This window comes from Podarcis cretensis (genome assembly GCF_951804945.1).
Source record: "Podarcis cretensis genome assembly, chromosome: 13".
NCBI lineage: Eukaryota > Metazoa > Chordata > Lepidosauria > Squamata > Lacertidae > Podarcis > Podarcis cretensis.
This window is the reverse complement of record NC_137182.1, coordinates 16,335,112-16,355,504: the sequence shown is the minus strand read 5'-3', so window position 1 is coordinate 16,355,504 and position 20,393 is coordinate 16,335,112. Positions and strand designations below refer to the sequence as shown.

Genomic DNA, 20,393 nt, shown 5'->3' with positions numbered 1-20,393 from the left:
TGCACCCCACCCCGAGACCATTCCATTGTAACTATCCAACCTCCCAAAATTTCAAAACCTCTTGCGATGGTTTGACCCCTTTCCGTTTTAACAATACAAATTCTACAAACGCCTTCCATATCTCCTCAAAATCATTTCTCCTGCATATTCCCCATCTTACCTTAATAGCACATGTTAATTTATCATTAATAGCTATATCCCACACCTCTTCATACCATTCTTCCATTTTATATTCTGCTTGCCCCTTCCACTTCCTCGCTATAATAACTTGTGCAGCTGTCAATAAATCTGTGAGCAAGTCCTTCACTGCCTTCGAACCTTCCACCCCCATCGTAAATGGATAATAATGCTACCTCTGGACTTTCAGCCAGCTTTAACCCAATGATTTCTGTTATCTCCTTAAACACCCTTTGCCAAAAAAATAGCACACATTTACACATATAGGGATTTCTGTTGGCATTAATGAGAATAGTTTCACCAGGCTAGTTTTGTAGACCTTTAATAGAGGCATGGGGAACCTTTGGCCTTCCAGATGTTGCTGAACATCAACTCATCATCCCATGCCATCTGCCATGCTTGCTGGGGCTGGTGGGAGTTCTAATTCACCAGTATCTAGAGGGCCATTGGTTCCCCACCTTTAACACCTCTGCTTTAAAATATTTTGCATGTAGTTTTGTGGTCATAGCTTTGGTTTCTTAGAGAGCAGCTTGGTATCATCCCTGTAAGATAAATTCGATGTTCAGAAGTTGTGCGGTTCTCCCACTACATCTTTTCTCCCAAGAAATATTTTCCCCATCCGCGGTTAGCAAGCAGAGAGCTGGAACCGAGAGCAAGAGTTTGGCTGTCTGAATATATCAGATATTTACGCCATGGGCTCCCTGTGGCAGAGCAGGAGCTCCTCAGCAGATCTAAATGAAAATGGATGCGCATGCATGCTCCCAAGCGCACACTCCGGTGCAAAGCTATACGCCATTTTCGGCAAAGCACCTTTCTGTATGACTGAATATGTGAGTTGCAGCTTCTTTAATTCCAAAGAGATACCGAGGTCACCTTGGACACTGAATGCTGCTATTTATGCTGGTGATAAGCTGTTAAAGCTTGAGCAAAGAAATTCAGATGGGAGAGCAGGGCTGCCTTGTAGTGTGCTTCTGCTTTAACTTGGGGAGTGGCTGCCGAGACCACATAACACTGGTCCTGAAAGACCTACATTGGCTCCCAGTATGTCTCCGGGCACAATTCAAAGTGTTGGTGCTGACCTTTAAAGCCCTAAATCGTCTCGGCCCAGTATACCTGAAGGAACATCTCCACCCCCCTCATTCAGCCCAGATACTGACGTCCAATTCTGAGGGTCTTCTGGCAGTTCCCTCCCTGCGAGAAGTGAGGTTACAGGGAACCAGGCAGAGGGCCTTCTTGGTAGTGGCGCCCACCCCGTGGAACGCCCTCCCGTCAGATGTCAAGAAAATAAACAACTATCTGCCTTTTAGAAGATATCTGAAGGCAACCCTGTTTAGGGAAGTTTTTAATGGTTGATGTTATATTCTGTTTTTATTCTGTTGGGAGCCGCTCAGAGTGGCTGGGGAAACCCCGCCAGATGGGCGGGGTATAAATAAAAAAAATGATTTTTATTATAGGCAGCCCTTTCCTGTCTTTGGCTAGGATTTTGTAAAGCATTCTTGGGCCATATGGACAACTATACTCAAAGCCAGCTGTGAATTCTCTGTCTTTTGGCTCCAGGAGACAACTGCTGGAAGATATTGTTCTCGAGCAGGCAAGGGCAGAAGATTTGCCAATTGTTGAACCTCTTCTTGCTTTCTGTGCCTGAAAAGGCCTCTGACTTAAACACCAACAATGCCTGTTGACTTGCTAGGCTGGTGAAGGTCCTTGTTCAGTCCCAAGAGTCCTTGGCAGATATGAATAATTCTGCTTGATCCAGACCCCACCCTCTTATCAACTGAGTTACTCTAACCCATTGAGCGTATTTATCTGGAGTTTCATTCTGCAAAACTGGAACATCCTTCAAGCTTGGTAGTCAAATAGGCCATTCAAATGATCTGTCAAACAGTAAGATGACACTCCGTGGAACATAAACCAGTTCAAACCCAGTTCGACTGAAGCCTGCACAGGTCACTGATTCCATTATCTGCATTTGCAATTCCTTTCCATGTGAAGTGGAAAAAGATAAAGTCCCATCGCATTTGTTGAGGTCATGCTGGCGATGCCCTAGGAATAATAATAATAATAATAATAATAATAATAATAATAATAATAATTTTTATTTATACCCCGCCCTCCCCAGCCAAGACCGGGCTCAGGGCGGCTAACAAGCAATAATAAAAACAAATTGAATGAATACAACTTAAAAACAAAATTAAAATACAACATTAAAATATTGAAACCTCATCGCAGGAGGAGAAAGGAAAAGAAAGAGGGGGAGGGAATCAAATTGGCTCCAAGCCAAAGGCCAGGTGGAACAACTTACAGGCCCTGCGGAAAGAAATAAGATCCTGCAGGGCCCTGGTCTCATGAGGCAGAGCGTTCCACCAGGCCGGAGCCAGAGTTGAAAAGGCCCTGGCTCTGGTTGAAGCTAATCTAACTTCCTTAGGGCCCGGGACCACTAGGGTGTTGCTATTTATGGACCTTGAGGCTCTCCTTCAGGCATACCGGGAGAGGCGGTCCCTTGGTACGAAGGTACATACTGGCTCCCAGTATGTTTCTGGGCACAATTCAAAGTGTTGGTGCTGACCTTTAAAGTAAAGTAGCCCTTTACCATGATACTGATGAGTCTGGGAGTGAGCAGAGATGGCAAACACAACTCCCAACAGTGCTTTCTTTTAAAATTCTGGTTTGCAGGTACAAGATAATCCCTGAATTTACTTGGCCAAATCACAAGCTCCCATCGGACAAGGAGGCTGTGAAAAAACTGATTGAGCACTGTGGGTTCCAACACGACGTGGCCTACGGCAAGACCAAGATTTTCATCCGCACGCCTCGGACACTCTTTACATTGGAAGAACTACACGCCAAGATGCTTGTGTGGGTTGTTCTCTTCCTACAGAAGGTGAGAGGCAGTAGCAAAAGCTGCTCTAAAATAACCCAGCTCTAGCCACTGCGGGCTTATTAAAGGTGGCAGTATGGCCTGTGGCAGATTCCCAGTGCACTGTTAGCTTAATCTTTACGCTGAACCTGATTTGCAGGGAAAGGGTTCCAGTTCCATTTTGGAGTCGGCTGTTAATGCAAATCCATTTCCCACGATATGCATTAGAGAAGCAGTTCAAACACTAGCCTCCAAAGTTTTCCAAGGGCTACAAGTCTTGTGTCAGGTAATTACCGTATTTTTCGCTCTATAAGACGTACCAGACCACAAGACGCACCTAGTTTTTGGAGGAGGAAAACAAGAAAAAAAATAATTCTGAATCTCAGAAGCCAGAACAGGAAGAAGGATCGCTGCGCAGTGAAAGCAGCAATCCCTCTTGCTGTTCTGGCTTCTGGGATAGCTGCGCAGCCTGCATTCGCTCCATAAGACGCACACACATTTCCCCTTACTTTTTAGGAGGGAAAAAGTGAGTCTTATAGAGCAAAAAATACGGGAGTTGGTTTGTCGAATTAGCCATCAAAATCCGAATTCAGCACAGGGGAACTGGGCACTTTTAAATAAACTGGGCTAACTAAGAAGACCTGTGCAAACCTGATTTGCAGCAATAAGCAGTTAGTATGTTGTAACTTTAAAACGATTATTGACCTTTGCTTACCTTTAATCCAATTAGAAAGCTGGTTATGGTACAAGAGGAATGGACAAGGCAGGGATGGCATTTTGGAGCAAGACAGAGAGGGACGAGATTGGGCATAAAAGTTCCAGGGCATCCATCTGGGGCCGTATTTTCTAACAGAGGACACCAGAAATGAGGGCTTGAAAAGCGTGTCGTCTCAAACATAAACCGCATCCCTTGTAAATCCAACTTTGTAGCCTTTTTGTGCAAGCCACAACCAAAGATAGGAATAGTAAAAAAGCACACTTGTGATGATTGCTTTTAATAACCCTTTTACGCTGTGATTATAATAAAACACAACGTCGTAAATCTGCTCAGAATAAGGGATAAAATTAACGACATTTCTTGCAGCGGAAGGCCTAGAAACATCAGCACTGGTATGTTCTGTTTTGTGCATAGCAGTACTCACAAAGTATCAACGGTTGTTACTCCAGCTTGCATCTCTGTAGGACAAAGGCAGGACTGATTTCTGTAAATGATCCCTTTTGCTGTTGCTTGTATGACAGCTTTCCCCACTGCTAGAATGTCCCAATGGGTGAGAGAGGGAAATGGTTGCTGCTTTGCAGTAGCTTGCCCCTTTTACTGTTGCTACCAGCAGGAAGTAGGAAATGAATTTTTAATGTAATGCTAGAATATTGATTCATTACAGCGCACATTAAGTAAACAGAAAAGGGGATTTATGGAAGTGTGATGGGCCTTGTGATGCCATAGATTTCTTTGGAGGGACTTGATTTTCTAAAAAAAGAAAGAAAGAAAGAAAGAAAGAAAAGGTAATTAGAGGCCTTACCTGGCTTGAAATGCTTTGGAATTGTTATTACATAATTCCTTAAAGACCTATATAGCTTAGCCTAGTTTTTGCTCCATCATGCTTCTGCTTAGGACTGCTGCTTGTTTTCCAGCAGATGGAGCCCTTGCAGGCTTCCAGTGAAGAAATGAAGATTAAGCTTCAAATAAAAAATAAGACAAAAAAATGAGGCAGTTCAGTTTCTGTGTCACTTTTGTGTGCTTCTTCAGAATGTTTAATAGTTAGCAACTCCCCTTTTTATTTCCCGCTGAACAAGCTTTTGTTCCTCCCCCAATCTGTCTCCGTCTTGCACATTATGTGCAAAACGTGACTGTAGAAAATACTGGAAGAAACTGCTTGCAGTCCTGAGGTGCAATAATTTTTGGGAGATTGTGGAAAATGAGAGAGGGATACAGAATCTTGTTGATGGGATGAAGCACTGCTCTTGGCTCACTGGAGAGTCTGTGGAGGGTTCTGGATTTGCAGTCTTGTGTTGCTGTGGTTGTTGTAATATGCAAGAGAGATAGATGGTGATCATGGCAACCTTGCTTTCTGTCCATCCTTCTCTATCTTTCATATTTTGTGTACTTCACAATACTCTGCTGATGGGGCTAAGCACGTCATAGTTCAGCCTCCCTGCTTAATGGAACTTGGAGGGTTTATTTATTTATTTGCATCTACAGTCAAACCTCTAGGGACATGGGTGGTGCTGTGGGTTAAATCACAGAGTCTAAGCCTTGCTGATCAGAAGGTTGGCGGTTCGAATCCCCGCGGCGGGGTGAGCTCCCGTTGCTCGGTCCCAGCTCCTGCCAACCTAGCAGTTCGACAGCACGTCAAAGTGCAAGTAGATGAATAGGTACCGCTCCGGCGGGAAGGTAAACGGCGTATCTGTGCGCTGCTGTACGCCGGCTCCAATGGCCAATAAAGTGAGATGAGTGCCGCAACCCCAGAGTCGGTCACGACTGGACCTAATGGTCAGGGGTCCCTTTACCTTTACAGTCAAACCTCAGTTCTTGAATGGCTCAGTTTTCAAATGTTTCGGCTCCCGAACGCTGAAAACCCAGAAGTAAATGCTCCAGTTTTCAAACGATTTTCAGAACCCGAATGTCCGATGTGGCTTCCGTTTTGAGTTTCCCTTTTGAATTGAGGCTTCTGCTTTCAGTTTTTGGTTTCCCAAAGTCAAACGGTCTTCCGGAACGGATTACGTTCGAAAACCGAGGTTCCACTGTATAATCTTTCCGCGCCAAGTGTCCAAGGCAGCTAAGAGTAACAATATGCAAATGCAATAGAAAAGCAAATGAAGTAAAATGACAATTAAAAGAACAATAAATAAATGCAAGAGCAGGTTTAAACAGAGAAGCAAAATGAATCCCCCTCAGCGATTTTGAAGGCTTCTACTGTCCAATGAAAAGCCAGCTGAGAAGAGACTAAATAGGCCTGGTTGAGAAGTGAGTTCAAAACGCTGGTGCAGCCACTGAGAAGACCCTTTCCGGTATCCTTGCCAAATGTGTGTTGGTGTGACCCAGAAATCCATTATTTTCTGAGAACCTTAAAACTAGGCAGGTTCTTGCATGAGAAGTCATGTTCCAATGTTGAGGAGAATGCTCTCCTGATGTTTTGGACTACCCCTTTCATCAGCCTGCGCTGTCCTGGGGCGGATGGTAACTCTGGCTCAGCACATGGAGGGCACTACACTGGGGGAAGGTGGACTTAGGGCTTTGAGTATCATCTGAAGTTTCTGAACGCTGTTCTGAAGACTTCTTCACACAGTTAAACTGCGGAACTAGGTCCCACGAGAGGCAGTGATGGCTCCCTTCACAAGAGGTTTGCAGAAATTCATGAAGGATATGGCTATTAGTTTCTGCTAGCCACGATGGCTGTGCTGTGCCCCCATGGTCAGAGGCAGTCACGCTTCTGAATACTACCATATTTTTCGCTCCATAAGACACACTTTTTCCTTCCTAAAAAGCAAGGGGAAATGCCTATGCGTCTTATGGAGCGAATGCATGGTCCCTGGAGCCGAATTGCCCAGGGGTGAAAAGCAGATCATGTAATGGCGCAAAAACGTGGTTACAAAGCACGGATCCACATGGATTCTCAGGATTTTTGCATTGGGCTACCCCAAACTCACCGTCAAGTCACATGTCTGTGGCCACAGCATGAACCACAAAAATCATACAGCCACTGTTTCATTCCAAATATATTTTTTTTCTTGTTTTCCTCCTCTAAAAACTAGTTGCGTCTTATGGTCAGGTGCGCCTTATGGAGCGAAAAATACAGTAGTTGCTTGTCCTTTTATGGGTATTTGAGTTGGTTAGAGTTCAGTCCCCATATGGGACATCTGAATATTTCTGCATTGCAGGGCGTTGGACCAGGTAATCCTCAGGGTTCCTTCAAACTCTGCGCTTCTTTGACTCTATGAAACCACAGGAGGGGAGAGTGTTTTTGCGCTTATATCCTGCTTGTGAGTTAGCTACTGCAAGAACAGAATGCTGGTCTAGATGGGCCAATGACCTGGTCTAGCAGGCTCTTCTTACTATTCGGAGGCAGCCCCAGGTTGAGTGTGCATGTTGTTCTAATCCAAATGAGATGTAGCCGGGGCATTTGTCACCATGGCCAAACCGGACGTTTCAAGGAAGGGGGTACAGATGGTGCCCTGGCCTCAGTTGAGCAACAGCGTATGCTTTCTTTGCCCTTGCCATTCAAAAGTGTCATGAACAATTGGGGTGGGGAAGCTCAGAGGTGGAATTCTCCATCTGCTTCATGTTCCACCAGTTATCTATTTAATAAGTGGTTTGCTTCAAGTAGCTGTATGATACCTCTATGAAAATAAACACAAGCAGTGTTATCTCAGCGTTCCCTCTGAAAAGAGCCGGCAGGACTTAAATAGCAAATGTAATGGTGTCTCTTCAAATCAGGCTTCTAACACCTTCCTCTTCGCCCTGATCATCCTTGGGTTGACTGTTCCTGTAATGCAGACTCAAGCCATTTAGGACGCTGCCAAGCTTTGCTTCTATCAGAAACCATCACACTTAGTTCCCCCTGCCAGCACATCCTTTTATAAAGGCATTAGGTTTGGTTGCATCTGTAAGGTTGAACTGCTAGACTCCATGCAGTTGTGCAAGAAGACAGGCTTATTAATGTTTCAGCCCGGCACACAGGAATGTCCCTTTTGTTGAAAGGGCTGTGTGTCTGCCATCTTTTTCCAGTATTGTGAGCTGACAGTGTTTCCCCCCACCCTCTTCTCTCGTCTATTCCCCCCCCCCTTTGCCTTGAGGCATTTTATTTCCCTAGACATTCCTCTCAGGAGGCTTGTCAATCAAGACCCTGCAGCTGCTGTTGCCATAGCAACATGGCAGCGGTGGTGGAAATAAGTAGATGGGGGAGAAGAGATGAGAACAAAAGCTGCGGCTGACTTGTCATAATTTAATATTTTGCTTTTCTCTGTCCCAACATGCCCTTAAAGCTGTACATACTAGGAATGGGTGAGCTGCCAAAAAAAGAAAAAGAAGAATAGGAGGCTTCCACTATTAACAAAAGACTGCATTTTCATATTAGATTACAGTCCAACAGCTGTAATCAGAGAAGGGCTTCTGCACAGTGACCCACATCAGGGATGATATAAGGGGTTTGCCATTGATTTAGAAGGCATTTCCCTGTCTTGTGTGTTGGGGTTGTGGAAAGAAGTAGAAATGGGAATTGTTCTGTATCTGATTTAACATACCTGACATGCCATTACGTAGGGATCTTCAACCAAAATCCTCCAACGTTTCTGAACACCCATTGCTGCATTGCAAAGGCCATTTATTCCTGCCTTTAGCCCAGTGCTTGGGCCACACATAAACTTGGAAACCAGTATGTTTAACAGGCACCTTCATTGCACACTGAAGTCTGGATATATGAAGAACTCTAGTTTAATGAGTAAACCAAGTTGCATGTGCCCTGCCCCCCGAGTATAGTATCAATTTCACAGAACCACATTTATTCTGTGTGCAGCAATACAATATCCACTTTTCTGACTCAAACTGTGGTGTCCCTAATGCTAATTAAAAATGGAGCAGGGGAACAGGCATTGTCTCTGACTCCATAATTAGTGAGGCACAGTAGGAGAATCAATTGTATCAGTTTCCACTTTGAATATAAAAATGAACCTATTTTTGCAGAATTTTGCCCCTCTCTAAGGGCTCTTTTACCTAATTTTGGATCCCAGCAGCTTAGAGGCAGAATTTTTTTCCTGCTGCAATATCAACAGCAACCTCTGAAGAACAGATCCCATTTGCAACACTCTGGAAGCCATACAGCAAAGCTTGTGCCGGTGTGGAATTTATCTTGCTAGTTTCAGTTTTGGTGCCTGGAGGATCAGCTGTGCTTTGACAGTGTGAAATGTTGTTTGCCTAGCAGCTCAGGCGACTGTGAAGCAGGGTTGGTAGGAGAGGGCACATGTGCGTGTGCTGTAGCAAGCAAGAAAATATTTTTGCAAGGTTCGTACAACCATAACATGTCTCTGTGTTGCACTATTAGCATTTAAATTTCAGAATGAATTACTCAGTTTTGGCGTGGAATTTCTGTGTATCTGTTGGGTTGGGGTTTTAGGATCTGTTGGAGGAAATCTTCAAGGGCTAACACAAATGCTTTTTCCAGTGAAATTGGAGTTGCGAGGAACTTGCTGAGCGGAATCTAAATACAGACATCCTGCCTCTCTTTTCTGCCAATGCCCCTCTGTTGACAAGGACAGTAGATGCTAAAAGAATGTTTTTGATTTGTTTCCTCTGGCCCCATCCTATCTGGCGTTCTGTTCATAGCCAGAGCCTTGTTAATTTTTAATGTGGCTTATTGTTGATCTCTTTAAGGTGCAAATAGTCCTATCATTCTGGTTATCCACACAAAAGCCCCCTATGAGGTAGTCTCTACTAACGCCTTGCAGTGATGGGGGGGTCTAAGCAAAATAGCATAATAATGTTATAAGGGTACCCTTGTGTAATGGTTGTAAGGGGGTTACTTGTGCGTAAGTTGCCTTCAGTTTTGATTAGGTTGCCTAGCCAACCATGCCTTGGCTGACAGCCCACACTCCGTGGCCGGTCAGTCACTTGCAGAATCCGTCAGTGGGCGTATCTTGAACCTCTTCCAGCATAAGAGCTGTTTGACACCAAGTCTCCTCCTACTTTCCCTGCGCGGAACTCGTCTGCGCAAGTAAGGGGAAGGTAGAGGCGTGTCTGCGCTCTCCCCACTAGTCTCGAGTGAAGGGTCTTGGAGACCTCTCTCAGAATCCGTCAGTGGGCGTTTCTTGAACCTCTTCCAGCATAAGAGCTGTTTGATACCAAGTCTCCTCCTACTTTCCCTGCGCGGAACTCGTCTGCGCAAGTAAGGGGAAGGTAGAGGCATGTCTGCGCTCTCCCCACTGGTCTCAGGTGAAGGGTCTTGGAGACCTCTCTCCGAATGCTCCATCTCCCTCCCTTCTCTACCGATGTTACGCTGAATTCCTTCCCCCTGCTGGTCCCCTCTCCTGCATCGCTTTGGAGCCTTGCCTCCTCCCGCTCCGATGTCAGTTCCCTGACACCTTGTCCAACCCCCTTTTATGAAAGGTTCATTCACTTGATTCCCCAACAACTGTGATGGGGAAAGTTGAGGTATAGCAAGAAGTTACCTTGTTGTTGTTGTTTAGTCGTTTAGTCGTGTCTGACTCTTCGTGACCCCATGGACCAGAGCACACCAGGCACTTCTGTCTTCCACTGCCTCCCGCAGTTTAGTCAAACTCATGCTGGTAGCTTCGAGAACACTGTCCAACCATCTCATCCTCTGTTGTCCCATTCTCCTTGTGCCCTCCATCTTTCCCAACATCAGGGTCTTTTCCAGAGAGTCTTCTCTTCTCATGAGGTGGCCAAAGTATTGGAGCCTCAGTTTCAGGATCTGTCCTTCCAGTGAGCACTCGGGGCTGATTTCCTTAAGAATGGATAGGTTTGATCTTCTTGCAGTCCATGGGACTCTCAAGAGTCTCCTCCAACACCATAATTCAAAAGCATCAATTCTTCAGCAATCAGCCTTCTTTATGGTCCAGCTCTCACTTCCATACATCACTACTTGGAAAACCATAGCTTTAGCTACACGGACCTTTGTTGGCAAGGTGTTATTAGATTTATTTCCCATTGTGGATATTGAGCACTGCTGGTGGTAGTGTTATGCTGCAGCATATCTTTCTCCTGAGCCAAACCATCCAGTTTGCGAGGACTAATACAGTAGTTACTAAAAAGGGGGTGGTCTTCTTCCCTCTCCCCTTTCAAAAGTGTGGTTCGTAGGTGATGGTCTTTCAGATGTTAAGTTCTGACATCCTGCACAACACCAAAGACAGGGCATCCTAATTGAAGCACTCCTAACAGATGAACGTCCATTCTTGAAAGGCTTCAGTGAAGATGCCAGCTTTCCTAGGCAGGATCTTTCTTTTTGTTTTCGCTTGGTTTCGGAGTTTGGAAGTTCTCCTAAGTCCAACAACGTTGTTACAGGCATTGCTTACTGACTCATCTTCAGAGCAATTCTTCGAACACTTCTGTGTAGTGCAAGTCCAAGACTTCTGCTGACTTCACAGTAGCTACAGATTTTGAAGTGGGTTCAAGGTCATCATTTCATTAGCACAAGCCCATGCATATTCATTGGGAGTCCGTGACACTGAGCTCAGTGAAACAGTTCCAGGTCAATGTACGTTGGGTTGCAGCCATACTGTTGGATCATGGCATGCCTCGGAAGTTATTTTCATGAAACTCAAGCACATACCGCTTGGCTCCTCGGGGTCAAAACCATGTCGCACTAAATGCATAGTCAAAAACCATGTCAGGGAATTTTAAAAATGTAATAGGAGGCATTAAATTTTCATTGGCACCCACAGGAGCCTTTTATCTCAGGCTTCTTGTGGGTTTGATGAGTGCTTCTCATCAGGATTACAGCTTGGAAAAGGAGGTTTCATCTTCCATCTTCACATGCTGCAGTCCCAATGAAACACTCCCCACGATAAAGTATTAAAACTTTTAAAATCCCCTGACATGGTTCTTAACTCCAAATTACGATCAACGTCTAGAGCCTGATCCTTATTTGGAAGCTTTGGCCATGTACCAGTCTTGTGTGCTTTGGATCCTGTGATTTTTATTTTTTATTGTAGACTGCCTGCCTTTTCCACAGGCTTGTCAAGTTGACAGTACTGTGGGAGGGCCTGGTCCCTTTGCTTGACTCTTCACTGTCACTCCTTGCACAGCACTCATAATTTAGGCTGCAGCGGGGAGTGTTTGCTCTTCGGTTTTTATCAATCTTTTAAATAAGCTGCCTTTTTAATGATGCATTATGGTAGGTGTTAGAATGGAAGCCACTTCAGATCCTGGAAAGCATCTCACTGCTGTCGTTTCCTTGAACTTGTCTCTTTTTTTCTTACCATACTGGGTAGAGTGGAACTCTTGTACTTCTCTCCCACATGCCTCCTCCCTCCTCCCCCCGCCCCACAATTTTACCACCTTCAGAACCATATTTTGAGAAATAATGATGCATGTCACACATTGAAACAGATGGGGCTGTGCTCTTTATTTGCATATTTTAAAGTGAAATGTGTTTGTCATGAATACAGTTCATCCCCCCCCCCACCACCACACACAGAGACAATTTTGGGGAAGGGAAGGAATTGTCCTTTGACAGTCAGTAAAAGAGAAGTTAAAAACAAACGTGATTCCTAATGTGGGGAGAGTTGGTTCGGAATTCTCACCTTAGGGCTGGGGGGTTCTGAGACTCGCATCTGGAGGCCTCACCTTATAGCCCAATCAAGCCCCAAGTTTGATTCAGCAGATAGCCAAATTCTATGAGCAGACTAAATTATAAAGCCAGAATGCAAACTCTGTTAAATGAACAGTGACAGCCTGTTCAGCACCTACCGTCGTAGCAGATTTATTAAAATGTGCTACCTATGCTAAATAAGAAGCTGTGTTCTAATGGCATAGCAGTGAAGGGTCAAAGGGAATAGATTCAACAGAAAGTAGGAAATATGACCTCTGAAGGCCTTTCCAAAAAAAACCCAGTGTATATGTTGGGGATAATATCCGGGTAAATATTAAAGAAGCACTAGTACTGGACAAGAGCTAAATGTATGGTAACCATGTTCCTGTACTGGAATGGGAGGGAATAATTTCCACTACACTTTAAGTTGGGGAGGGGGAAGAGATGCAGTAGTTGTATTTCTGTGGGAGAGAGGGTCTTAAAGGTAAAGGTACCCCTGCCCGTACGGGCCAGTCTTGACAGACTCTGGGGTTGTGCGCCCATCTCACTTAAGAGGCCAGGGGCCAGCGCTGTCCGGAGACACTTCCGGGTCACGTGGCCAGCGTGACATCGCTGCTCTGGCCAGAGCCAGAGCCAGAGCCGCACATGGAAACGCCGTTTACCTTCCCGCTGGTAAGCGGTCCCTATTTATCTACTTGCACCCGGAGGTGCTTTTGAACTGCTAGGTTGGCAGGCGCTGGGACCGAGCAGCGGGAGCGCACCCCGCCGCAGGGATTCGAACCGCCGACCTTTCGATCGGCAAGTCCTAGGCGCTGAGGCTTTAACCCACAGCGCCACCTGCGTCCCATAGAGAGGGTCTTACTTGTGACTATACTGTGATTGTTCCCGCCCACCGAATCACCATGACTTATGGCATGAAAATATACATAGAACGATTATTCTCTCAAGGATCAGCATCTCTGTTTGGGGCAGAGTGAAGCAAAGCTTTTAGCTTTGCTTGCTTAACATTTTTTGTTTCTTCCATTTTAAGTTTTGACGATCCCCAAAAGGGCAAGAGGTGCTGGGTTGGGTTTGTGATCTAGGTGGGAAGTTGGCAGTCAGGAGACTCTGGCAGGCAGGAAAAGGTCAGTGGAAGCCAACTAACATAGAAGAGGTGAAGGGAGGAGATGTCAGAAAGCAGTCGCAGAGCAGCATCAAATGGGGGAAAGAGCAGGGACTCAGGCAAGAAAGTATATAAGATAAACCACCTCTGATGTATTCTGCCTTCTCTATTCTACATTGAGTTTCTGCTCCCATCTATATTGAATCTCTACTCTGTTTTGATGAATAATACTTACCTGTCTTCTTTCGCTCCCAGAATATGGCCTTTTGACCACTCAAGAGGCCTTTTATCAGGGGAAACTCTTGAAGCTTCTGCAACTTGTCTTTTGTTAAGGACTCCCTTTGTGAGTGTAGCCCGGAGGCATGCCTGAACTGGGTAATTGGCCTGGCTGGGAGTGAGGGGGCTGCTTTTTGTTGATCTTTTGACTCTTAGAGAGGTTTGGGTAGCTTTCATAATATGGGCTGAGAGTGTCTCAGATTTTTGAGAATCCCTCTGTACTCCAGATTCGGTCCAGAATGCAAAATCCACCCAGTCAAGTGAATAATTTGCTTCAGTGTTCCCCAAACGCTGAAGGGGAAAAATGGACTCTGCTTTGGGTCCCTGTACTGACTCATCTCTTCAGTGGGTTGGGGCAGGGGAATAGCAACCCTGGCTTATTTTGGAAAGCAAGAACATATCCCCCCCCCCCCCCAGCATTGACTATTATTTCTTGCTGTGCTACGTGCAGCAGCATGTGGAAGGAGGAAAGGTAGCTGTAAGGCAAGCTAAAAAAAACAAAACAAATACCCCTGCAATAATACTCAAGTGCAGTTTAGAAAATATAGCGTTAAGGGCAACAGAAAAAAATGATGCCCGTGGGGAACATGCGTGAGGCTGTAAATCTTTTTTCTTTTTTTAAAATGGGAAGCTTGACACTTGTGTATGTTGTCACATGTATGCATACATTCATCCTTCGGCAAAGCTCACTGCCCTATGCAGACAAAGAGCTACTATGAACTGAAGAGACCTTGGACGCATTCCAAATAACTGTCATGTGCAAACTTAAAGACTAGCCGATTTATTGTTTCATGTGCTTCCGTGGGCTAGAATCCACTCCATGGAAGTTTATAAATGTATTGGTCTTTAATGTGCCACAATACTCTTTGTTGTGTTTGTTCCAGCAAATACGGCTACTGCTCTGCAAGTTGTAACCCACCAAATAGCTTTGCAAGACCACCCACTGGGCAAACAGGGGTTTACACAAGTGTTGCATTACTCCTCCCGGCAAATGTGCAGAACAAGCAATCCTCAAGCCCTGACTTAGAATAATGTCAGAAGAAGGATCACTGTTTTGTGCCAAACAAACCACAAACTCAAGGTTTGTTCTTGGCTTACCAGTTGTGATTTGTTAAAGCAAAACAAAGCAAACCATCTTCCTTGGTTCAGATGTCACACTAGGCCAGGGACTATTATATTCCATTGTATTATTTATTGTTTGTATTTGATGTGTTTGCCATGCTGGGCTCATAAATTTAGTGAATACATATTTGTAGCCCACCCTTCACCAAATGGTGTCCCATAAAAGAACAATTAAAATAAAGTACAATGTAGGGAGCAGCAAAGCAGGCATGATTTGTTCATGCACAGCTAGTCATGGTTTACAGTAGCTTACCAATTTTGTGCAACTTCAAAGTATTTTACTTTAACAATGCCTGTCTCCAACACATTCTTGATTACTTTCTGTATTTTAGTAGCAATAGACGCACCCACACACACAAATCAAAGCAGGATAGATGAAAAGATGATAATGCAACTGGTAGCTTGGGGAAAAGGTTCCTAAACACTTTGGAGCGCTTGCTCAGGCAGCTCACAGCTTGTGGGCAGCTGCCAAAAAGAACTCAGTTTATCTCATAACGTAGCAGAAGAGATGAGCATGCTGAAAGGAGATACCTTTGTGGGATAGCAGCAACAATCTTATGTGGTGATGCCTACACCAATGCAATATCCTACTTTCATTCTCTTTGACCAGTTGTTGTTCCAAATAGGGACTGGAAATATGTGTGCGGGTGTAGCATTAATGCAGGGTCACTCAATAGGTTGGTTAGAAAATCTAGCATTTAGTCTGACCGCAGGTGGAAGGGTGGATTTAAACTCAGCGGAGCAGGCTTTCCCCTTGGCTCAGTTTTTGGGGTTGAAGCAAGATTGATGATTCGTTTCTACTGCAGGTAGGAAGGTATATCCTAACTGCTCTAGGTTGACAGAACTCTTTTCCCATGAAGGTTCACTAGTGCCTTAACCTGAGCGTATTTCAGGAGCAGAGTTTAAAAACTGATCTCTTTGATATGGATATGATAGCTATGGTGAATTGTTCACAAATGTTTCTTCATTTAAACTCGATACTTTGCTGTTTTTCATTAACTTATTTGGAGACCCCAAGTCTCTGGAATAGGGTAGGACAGTGGTTTTCAGCCAGTGTGCTGTGGCACCCTGGGGACCCTTGAATGATCGTCAGGGATGCCATGGGCAACCACTTGTCTCTGTCCCTCTTTCCTTCCCCCCCTCCTCCTCCTTCCAAAGGCTTGCACAGCTGTTTGTTGCAGCAGCCCTGACCACAAGCTCCACAGGCGAATGGTGCCTCTGGGGCTGGCCAGGGGTTGCTGGTTGCCAGGAGCTGAGGCAGCCTTGGAGTAGGCAAGCAGGAGGGTGAGGGAGACCGGGCAGGCTGGCAGGCAGGCAGGCAGGCACTGTGCTGGCCTTTCTTGCGCTTGCTGTGTGCAGTGCCTGCCTGGAAGCTGAGTGCCCAGCACTGAAGGGGGGAGCCTTTCCACCATGCAGGCCCAGCAGCGCCCACTGCTGCCTCCCAGTGAAAGGTTCTGGTCTCACATTCACCTTTGGTCAGTCTCCATTGGGCCTCTAAGGCTGCAGGCATCCTCTTCCTAGGTCCCTGTGGGGCAGTGTGTGGGGCGGCATCAGTGGCTGCCTGGAGGACTCCCAAGGAGTGGGGAGAGGAGAGGAGGCTTAGGGAAGACTCCACGAGGGTGTTCAAAAAGGGGTAAGACGCTGCCAACTCTGCAGGCAAGCGGTGACATAACAGGGCTCCTGAGCCCCACGGGGTGCTGCAGAAAGAATGTGGACTCCAAAAGGTTGAAAACCTCTGGGATGGGATACTATCCACAAAAACATAATGGTCTTAAAACAGTGTTACAATGATTCACACATACTGAGTAGCATTGGCTCTCGTCTTGATTTTTCTGGAGGTGGGTAGAATTAAAGGGCTGGATATGTCCCAAAATGGATTGCATGATCTTCTCCCAGTTCAGAATCAGTGAGGCTTGCTTATTAATTCATTGTTGGGACTCTGCAGCAAATATTTTCTCTCCCCATCTGTTTGTCCCTTGTTTCATCATTCCTAGCTTGACGTAATCTATAGTTTAGTGAGGCATGCAGGAAGGACCTCCACTTGACACAAGCTTCATAAAACAAATAGCTGTGGTGCTAAATTGCCTTGGGTAATTAATTAATCCTACTGTAAATGGAAGTACTGATGCACATCTGTATGGATCCATAAGATGCCAACTCAGGAGCTGAATCAATTTCCCCAGCCAGGCCCTCAGTGAATTGCGGGCCTGTCAATTCACCAGCAGGAGAAACAAAACAAAAAACCCTTTTCCATTGAACTCAAAGAGAGAAGAGTATTGCTCTAATACAGCACCAGGCAATTTGAAACAGAGTGCAACCATTGTAGAGTTCCTAGAGAACGCTTCATCTAATATGGTTGAAATGTAATACACGTTGCATGGTGAGAATTTGACATCTACATTTGCCATCTCAGCCATTTGACATCCATAGGGTGGAGGAACTGCAGTTAGGAAATTCTTCACTGTGGAATGTTCTCCCAAGCAAAGGAAATGATCTTTTCGCCAGATCATGAGAAATGACCACTGAATTTGCCAATGTGTGTTTAGTGTTGTCGTATTATTTATATTTATTGGACTCCAGAGGGTTCTCCACTCAAGCATGAGGAACTGCCCTCATCCCCTTCTGCCTCGCTGCCATCTGCAACTGAAACAATCCCTTTCAAAACATCTGCCGGTGCTGCAGCCTCTCTCCTTCAGATCCCTCTGCCAAACCCACCTTTCTCCCTTAGTAGATAAGAGGGCATTGCTAATAGGATTAGGTCCCATCCACTGACCTTTAAAGATAGGGATGAAAAAGCTGCATGCTGAAGGACATCAGCCACCCACAAATTCACACACCGTCTTCCTGCCTGAGACAGGGAGGCAAAGTTTTATTGGCACCCTTCAGGGCTTCACCCCCCCCCCCCCCAGAAAAGGTGGCAGAAGAAATATAAATTTAAAAGAGATCGTTAAGATGAATAGAAGACAGGGAGCCCCAATCCTAAATGCTTGCTTTTGGTTTGTCCCTGTCCTGCTGTTCTTTCCTCTATAAAGCAGTACAGTCAAACCTTGGTTGTCAAATGCAATCTGTTCCGGAAGCACATTTGGCTTCCAAAATGTTCGACAACCAAGGCACGGCTTCTGATTGGTTGCAGGATTTTCCTGCACTCAAGTGGAAGCTGGATCAGATGTTCGGCTTCCGAAAAATGTTCAAAAACCAGAGCATTTCCTTCTGGGTTTTCAGCATTCGGGAACCGAAACATTTCAGAACGGAGGCATTCGGGATCTGAGGTTTGACTGTAGTTAGATAGCTGTTTCTCTGGTCTATTATGACACAGAGGAGCTCTTCAGTCAGCAGCAAGGCATCCACCTTTGCTTCACCTGTTCCTTAGGAAACAGAAGCATTGCTCATGGTCACTACGACCCCTGGTGATATTCCTTCCTTTGAGTGTAGCAGTGAGGTCCACATGAAAGCAGCTCTCCCAAACACTGAGGGTGTGGAAGATGCATGGAGCAACAATGACTATTCCTCCTTCTGTCAAAGCCCCAGGTCTTCATTTTTTGCTTGGGTATTTGACATGAGAGACTCTTGTTCCCTGGGATGTACTTGTTTTACATATTCCAATTAAGAATGTTGTCCTGTCCACAAGGGGAGAATTGAGCTACCCTTCATCCTTCCTTGCAGTAACTTGAATCATAAATCTGAATAATGGCTGGGCAACCTTTATCCTGTCTAGGGCAAGGTTCCCCAAACTTGGGTCTCTGTTGGACTACAACTCCCATCATCCCTAGCTAGCAGGACCAGTGGTCAGGGATGATGAAAACTGTAGTCCAAAAACAGCTGGAGACCCAGGTTTGGGAAACCCTGATCTAGACAACATTTTGCTCAGGGGCAGTTTGCCCTGGCTTCATGCAGTGGGTGGAGCCAAGGCTCAGTGCAGGGAGGGCCACCCATTTCCCCCCCTCCTTCTTTGTCTTTTCTTCCCTGCCCAGAGGCCTACTGGGGAAGGGGCTTATTGCTGCTAACCTGAGCATGTGGAGATGACTTTTGAAATTCATCTGAGTACTACAGGTTACCCACCCTGCTATAAATAAATGTAACTGTCCTGCTGTAGGGGCCAGTGTGGTGTAGTGGTTAAGAGCGGTAGTCTCGTAATCTGGGGAACCGGGTTCGCGTCTCCGCTCCTCCACATGCAGCTGCTGGGTGACCTTGGGCCAGTCACACTTCTCTGAAGTCTCTCAGCCCCACTCACCTCACAGAGTGTTTGTTGTGGGGGAGGAAGGGAAAGGAGAATGTTAGCCGCTTTGAGACTCCTTAAAAGGGAGTGAAAGGCGGGATATCAAATCCAAACTCTTCTTCTTCTTCTTCTAACAGCGCAATAGCTATACTTAGGAGAATGGTTTCCGTTGTCCTCACTGTATTACACAATTCTCCAGTTTATATAGTTGTGTTTTTAAGCGGCAGTGTCTATAGCTCCCTTAGTCCTCATCCCTAGATCCTGTTGAGATTCCTGCATAGCAGGGGGATGAACTGGATCACCCTTGGGGATCCCTTCCAACTCTACAGTTCTATGATTCCGTGATCCCCAAACAAAATAAAGCCTGAGTCCACTTAACTCCGCTTGTCTGTTTACTCCGTCACCTTTACCCCTCCTTCCCTATTGGGATTTAGATAGAAAGATGCTTGGAGCAGTAGCCTGTCTTTTGGTACGCTACTTCATCAAGGGCCATGTCTGGCAGTGGCACAATATAAATAATGATAGAGGGAGAATTGGGTTGGCACTGATCTAACTCTGTCTCCACACAATTAATTTACTTTGCGGCGTGGCATGACAAGGGAGCACTGGCAGTAGAACTCTGTATTGTTACTATTTATTAGCTTTCTTCCCCACATTTCAGCATCGGGTCCCGGGGCAGGTGGCGGCAATGTTGAAAATGCAATATTAAATTCAGTTAAAATGATTTATCATCAGAGGAGTAGGACGGGTCCTAAGGGACTTCCAAGCGGCAGCTCTTCAATGTCCTGAAGAGCATTTTGCCCCTCTCCATGCCTAGCCGAAGCAGAATAAACTATGCAGATGCGATTGTTTTTACATAATTCACACAGCTTGTGTAAATCAGGCTTCTTGGTACAGGATCTGGACTATTTATTTAATATGAAATATACAAGGCTTCTTGCACAGTGCTTCATTTTGTGTATATATACAAGCAAAGGCTGGTGGGGTGAGTGGCAGGTCTCTCTGGCATGTATACTCAAGTATACTGTGGTACCTCGGTTTTTGAGTGTCTCAGAAGCCGAACATTTCGGTTTTCAAATGCCAAGAACCCGTAGTACAGTGGTACCTTGGTTCTTGAACTTAATCTGTTCTGGGAGTCTCTTCAACCCCTGAAATCATTCAAAAACCAAGGCACGGCTTCTGATTGGCTGCAGGAGCTTTCTGTACTCAAGCAGAAGCCACGTCGGACATTCAGCTTCCAAAAAACGTTTGCAAAATGGAACACTTATTTCCAGGTTTGCGGTGTTCGGGAACTGATTTGTTCGACAACTAAGCCGTTCGAGAACCAAGGTACCACGGTAATTCCTTCCGTTTTTGAACGTGCCTCAGAAGTCGAATGGC

General features: G+C 45.5%; 1 protein-coding gene across 3 annotated transcripts in view; it reads left to right on the top strand.

Annotated features, from left to right (window-relative positions):
• MYO1D (myosin ID) overlaps positions 1-20,393 on the top strand; it is a 176,849-nt gene that overhangs the window by 68,493 nt on the left and 87,963 nt on the right. For all 3 annotated transcript variants that reach the window (XR_013832410.1, XM_079949361.1, XM_079949362.1), the window contains exon 16: positions 2,851-3,058. Coding sequence is in view for 2 of the 3 variants with exons in the window: in XM_079949361.1 (XP_079805487.1) it covers positions 2,851-3,058 (208 nt within the window). In the remaining variant the exon portion in view is untranslated. The remainder of the gene's footprint in view (positions 1-2,850; positions 3,059-20,393) is intronic.